General features: G+C 51.5%; 1 protein-coding gene across 1 annotated transcript; it reads right to left on the bottom strand.

Annotated features, from left to right (window-relative positions):
* Nucleotides 1-413: 413 nt before the first annotated feature.
* On the bottom strand, nucleotides 414-5,180 carry LOC147985312 (uncharacterized). Its single transcript, XM_087541508.1, has 3 exons — nucleotides 5,056-5,180; nucleotides 2,364-4,306; nucleotides 414-733 (listed from the first exon to the last, which is right to left on the bottom strand). The coding sequence occupies exons 1-2, from the start codon at nucleotides 5,178-5,180 to the stop codon at nucleotides 3,232-3,234; spliced, it is 1,200 nt and encodes a 399-aa protein (XP_087397634.1). The 3' UTR covers nucleotides 414-733; nucleotides 2,364-3,231.
* Between the last annotated feature and the right edge of the window lie 610 nt (nucleotides 5,181-5,790).

The following is a 5,790-nucleotide window of genomic DNA, read 5'->3' as shown; positions in this document are numbered from 1 at the left end:
AGAGGTACAGGTTATTTAATAACTTTATCAACAGGTTAACTGAACCTTGGTCCTGTGACTTACGCTCTGGCTGTTGGGAGCATTGACTAAAATATGTTTTTGTACCTGATTGGATTAAATTACTTTGTAGCTGATTTCGTACCTACAATATGCAAGGTCGAGTTAATTAGGCAGATCCCAACAACTGCAAAGAGCCCTGTTCTTCCTCGCCCAACGCAAGGCACGCCTATCGGCTCGCCGAGCTCCACGCCAGAGCAAAGGGAGGAGTGAAGGGGCTTCACGACGGGAAGAAGCAAGGTTCATGTTGCCTTGCGATGGAGCGGAGTGGAGTGTGGAGGGCGGTGTGACGCCCTCGATTTAATTGCACACTAATCATACACGTAAATGTGTACGATCAAGATCAAGGACTCATGGAAAGATACCACAACACAACTCTAGACACAAATTAAAATAATACAAGCTTTATATTACAAGCCAGGGGCCTCGAGGGCTCGAATACATAAGCTCGAATACACAAGAGTCAGCGGAAGCAACAATATCTGAGTACAGACATAAGTTAGACAAGTTTACCTTAAGAAGGCTAGCACAAAAGCAACAACGATTGAAAAGGCAAGGCCTCCTGCCTGGGAGCCTCCTAACTACTCCTAGTCGTCTGCGGTCTTCACGTAGTAGTAGGCATCCTCCGGGTAATAGTAGTCATCAGTGACATCGTCTGGCTCCTGAGATCTGTCATCTGGTCGCAACAATCGGGTATGGGGGAAAAGAAGTAGCAAAGCAACCGTGAGTACGCATCCAAAGTATCGCAAGACTTACATCAGATCTAAACTAAATATGCATCTGTATCAAAGGAAAGGGTTGCATCTGTGGACTAAACTGCAGAATGCCAGAAGGGAAGGAAAAAGCCTAGCCTATCGAAGACTAGCATCTTCTGAAAACCACCATCTTGCAGCAACAGGAGGGAGTAAAGTAGTATAAAATAAAGTAGTAGAAGTGTTATCAACCTCGGCCAGAGATCCTTTCTCGACTCCCTGCGAGAAAGCAATCCCAGAGCCATACTATCCAAGTGGCAACACATTCCAGTTCTCATCACCATCCCGTTCTCATCACAAGTATCCAATTCTAGTTATATCAATCGGGATACAACTCCAAGTGTCCGTTACCGTAGGACAGGCTATCGATAGATGTTTTCTTCCCTGCAGGGGTGCACCAACTTACCCACCACGCTCGATTAACTTTGGCCGGACACACTTTCCTGGGTCATGCCCGGCCTCGGCCAAACAATACGCCGCAACCCGACCTAGGCTTAATAGAGAGGCCAGCACGCCGGACTAAACCTATGTCCCCAGGGGTCATGGGCCATCTCCCCGGGAACTCCTGCACGTTGCGTACGCAGCCGGTGAGCAGACCTAGCTACCTCCTTCAACAAGGCAGGAGCTTACGCAGTCCAACCCGGCGCGCGCCGCTCAGTCGCTGACGTCTATTAAGGTTTGGCTGATGTATACGACGCAGAACGCCCATACTATGCCCACGTGATGGTTAGTGCTATCAGGCCAGAGGCCCCTCGGATCAAATATCCAAATCGTAGTGGATTAGGAACGCGCGGTAACGAGCAGAGACTCACGATCGATGTGACCCCGTCGCCCCGTCTCGAGTACTTGCGGCAAGGGCTAAGAATGCCCGGCCACGCCTCGTAAGTATCTCGCGGGCACCTTCCAGGTCAACCCGACTCCACATCACTCGCAATTAAGCTCGCGCGGGTACCCCTCAGGGTCGACCCGTCTTTAGTAACATGGCTCAGTGTAAAGTCATAGTAACCATAGTAACTGTGTGTCTAACACCAAGGGAAAAACCCGAGGAATCACCCCTGGTGAATCCCACTCGATGTTATCATCAAGGTGAACGTAAGAGGATCCACCCTCGAGGTTCACACTTGAGGGGTTGCATGACAGAGCGGTAACGGAAGTGGTTAAGGAGGAAATCACCCTCGATGACCTCGACCGTATAGCTACACTACAGAGATCTCATCAGGAGTGATGTATGAGGTTCACCCTCGGCACTCGATAGTAACTCTGTAGTGTCGTACAACTAGGGGGTGATGTGCGGTGTCAGGGCCTGGACATCGATCACGTTGATCGAGTCATCGAACATAAAGCGAGGCAACTGGGACAAGGTGAGGGTCACTGATGGATCACTAACCAACCTATACTAAGCAGTTTAGGATAAGCAGGTAAGGTATGAAAGTAGGTATCAAAAATAGGCTATGCATCAGAGTAGGATCATACAGAAAGCAGTAGCAGTTCTAATGCAAGCATGAGAGGGAAGGAAATGGGCAATATCGGAATGCTCAAGGGGGGTTTGCTTGCCTGGTGGCTCTGGCAAGGAGGGGTCGTCGTCGACGTAGTCGTTCACAGCGGCATCGGCAGCCGCCACGGGGTCTACCGAAGAGAAGAGGGGGGGAGAAACAGTAAATACATAGCAAGCAAGTGCATAACAGGACAACAGGAATAGCTAGACGTGTTCTAACGCGGTTCTAGATGTTATAGATGAAGGGGGAATTCAACCGGGAAGGTATTCCCGGTTCCGGACCTGTGTCAGACAGATGACCAGAGGGGGAATGTTTCATGTTCAGCATGCTAGGGGCATGTGACAGATGAACGGAACGTGTATTCGGATTCGTTGGATTTTTCTGATCAACTTTCATATAGAAAACATTTTCATCGGAGCTACGGTTTAATTTCTATGATTTTCTAAAGTTTTTAAAAGACTTCCTATTTACCTGAATTTAGTTTAAATCCATATATTAATAAACAGAAACTGCTATGGGTACACGAAAGTGTACCCAGCAGTGTGTGTATGTGTAAGACAGGTGGGTCCTGTTGACTGTTGAGTCAGTAGTCAATACTCCCAGTTGACTGGTCAAAGTGGGCAGTGGGGCCCATGTGTCATTGACACATTTAGGTTAATTACTTAATTAACTAAATTAGTTAACTAAACTGTTAATTAACTAATTTATTAATTAATTTACTATATATAATTATTATTAATTTATTTTACCTAATCTTTTAGGGGGCGGGCCCCACTTGACAGGGGCACCTCACACACAGAACACACACACGCACGCAACCCACACACACGGCGCACGGAGGCGTCGGCGGGCGCGGCACCGGAGGAGGGCGGCGCCGGTCAAGGCCGGCGCCAGAGGGGGAGCAGCACCGGCGCGGGCCGGGCGCACTAGGCAGCCGAGCGGGGCGACGCGGGGCTTGGCGGCAAGGCACAGGGGAACGGAGCGGCGGTCGGCACGGTGGGCGGTGGGTTCGCGGGGGGGTGAAGACGGCGGGCGAGGCCCGGCGAGGTCAGGCGCGTGAGCAGGGGGACCACGAGCAGCGCAGCCCGGGCGACAGCAGCAGAGGCGGGGCACGGCGAGGGCAGGTGGCGGTGGGCGCGGGCCGGGTTGGTTGGGCGCGGCGGCGCGGCCAGTGGGAGGGGAGGCGGCCGGCGCGAGCTTGCGCAGCAGCAGCGAGCGCGGCGGGACTGTCCATGCACGCGCAGGGGAGGCAGCGGCGGCCTCCGGCGATGTGGTGCTAGGCGGCCAGAGCAGCGGCGACAGCTAGCAAGGGCCGGCAGCACAGCAGCAGCGCAGCAGCAGGGGTGGCACGGCTGGGCTCGCGCGTGCGGGAGTGCGACGAGCGGCCGTGGGGCGCTAGAGGCGTGCGGGAGCGCGAACTCACCCAGGCACGCGTGGCCAAGGACGACCTGAGGTAGATCGGGAGCGCGGCCAAGGCACGTCGAAACGAAGCTCCGACCGCGGCGGACTAACTCGGGTGGGGCTCCTACGGCGAGGGACTCGAAGAGGAGAGGCGAGGAATCGGCAGAGGGGCTCACAATGAGCCTATAGAAGTGCAAAGCGGGCTCGGGGAGGCTCCGGCGAGGCCGAATTGAAGACGGCGAGCACCGAGATGCAGAGATGGTGATGAGCTCGATGGCGACGCGCGAGGCCCTCCCAGCTTGCTCCGATGGTTGAAGTCGACGGAGAAGAGGACGACGGTGCTCCTCGACTTCCTCCCAAGCACCGGGGAGGCTAGTGGCCGCGAGCACGGCGACGGCACGACGATTGCGGTCGGGCGACAGAGGAGGGAAAAGAACGAGCGAGGAGGATGGGGAATGGGGATTAGGGTTTGCCTTGACGCTTGGGGTGGATCTTATCCATCTCCAGGAGGAGCGGATGGCTGACACGGCGCCACCAGAGGCTTGGATGGGCGCCACACCATCTCCATGAACAGAGAAAGGAGATGACGGGAGAGTTGGGCTGGGCTATGCATTGTGCATGTAGAGCCCAGTCCAACAATGGGCCCTTTTCCTTTTCGTTTACTTTAAACAGTTTTCCTTTTCTGTTTTAGCTTTCCTTTATTAACAGAGAGAAAAAGGGAATTATTTGGTCAACTATTTCACTTAGGAAAAATTTGGGAGGAGTCCCATTAAATTCCTGGTGATTATAGACAGTACCATAAATATTTTGGAGACCAGAATAATTCATTTGATATTTTTCATAAGTAGGATAACATTTAAAAATGCTGAATTGGTGTTGTTATAATTGCTAATGCTCATCTTTGCACAAAAGTGATGTTGTGTTCCTTAACAAATAATTGTTATGGAAGTTTTGGCAAATGATAAACATTTTTCCAGCAACTTTTGAGCTACTTCAAACTTCACTTAAATTTGAATTGACTGGAATTTGAAATGGGATATTGAACAAAGGTGATTAAGCACTGTTTTAGAAAAAAAATGATTAGCTTAATCAGAGAGGGTTACTGTAGCATGACACTGTGGGTGTTACAGGCGGGCTCAGCCGACTGAAGCCGATGCGGACGGTCAGAGGAGCCCGGCTTGGCGAAGCCGATGCGGGGCATTGGTGAGGCGCTGCAGCTCCCCGGCAACACCTTTTCTCTTCTCTTTTTTGAAAGGTACATCGCAGTATTACTGAACTTGTATTAAGGTAGTACTCCTCTAACAGTACAATACGCAAAGGACGACGAAGCTACAGACGAAGAAGAACACCTGCAGCCAACGCTGGTCACGGAGAGACACCACCACTCGATGCTCTGTGCGCCGCAGTTGTAGTCCGGCCTTGAAGACGAAATCTTGAAGGCGATAAACACGCATCGGACGGAGACAGCCTCCATGCCTAGTCGAGATCGCGCCGGAATACCCTACCTGAATAGGTTGAGGCCTGATTCCGCCGAGATCGAGCCACATCTTTGAGTGGTGACATGGTAGTGCGTTGCAGAGGTGGATTCCGGCGTCTGCGTCTGAAGATGAGATGCACAGATGAAACGCTGCTTTGTTCATTAGAGAAATGCGGTGGGAGCCTGGGAGGTGGAGCCGTGGAGGATGCGATGCATCTGGTCTTTTAGAATGGTTCGTATGTATGGCGAGGAGAAGCAGTATTGCGATAATGTGGAGATCAAGCTAACTTATAGGGAGGGCAAAAAAGATGCAAGGAAAGGGAGAAGACGGCACATTTTTATCTTGATCGCCTACATCAGTTCTTGTCTAGTCGTTTCTTATGGATTTGGTGAGGATCTATGATGTGGGCTGCTTTAATTGCCAGTTCGCTAGTGGGAGAAAACAAAAGGACTGGAAACGAATGGGCTGCCATGTACGCTAGACTTATGGGTCGCCAGTTTGCTAGCAACAGAAAACTGAACGGGCAGAAAAACAAACCACAGGATAAAAACCGAATAGGCACTTTGTAGAGAGGTGATGACATGGCAGGATAGATGAGGTGGATAG

Source organism: Triticum urartu, chromosome 2A (genome assembly GCF_056163025.1).
Source record: "Triticum urartu cultivar PI428250 chromosome 2A, HENAU_Tu73, whole genome shotgun sequence".
Classification (NCBI taxonomy): domain Eukaryota; kingdom Viridiplantae; phylum Streptophyta; class Magnoliopsida; order Poales; family Poaceae; genus Triticum; species Triticum urartu.
This window is presented reverse-complemented; position numbering and strand designations above follow the sequence as displayed.

Excerpts from the sequence above, each read along its gene's own strand:
- LOC147985312 (XM_087541508.1), bottom strand. The coding sequence starts at position 5,180 with ATGGAGGCTGTCTCCGTCCGATGCGTGTTTATCGCCTTCAAGATTTCG. Across the intron at positions 4,307-5,055 it reads GTGACCAGCGTTGGCTGCAG|CCCAACTCTCCCGTCATCTC; the intron begins GTGTTCTTCTTC and ends TGCATAGCCCAG.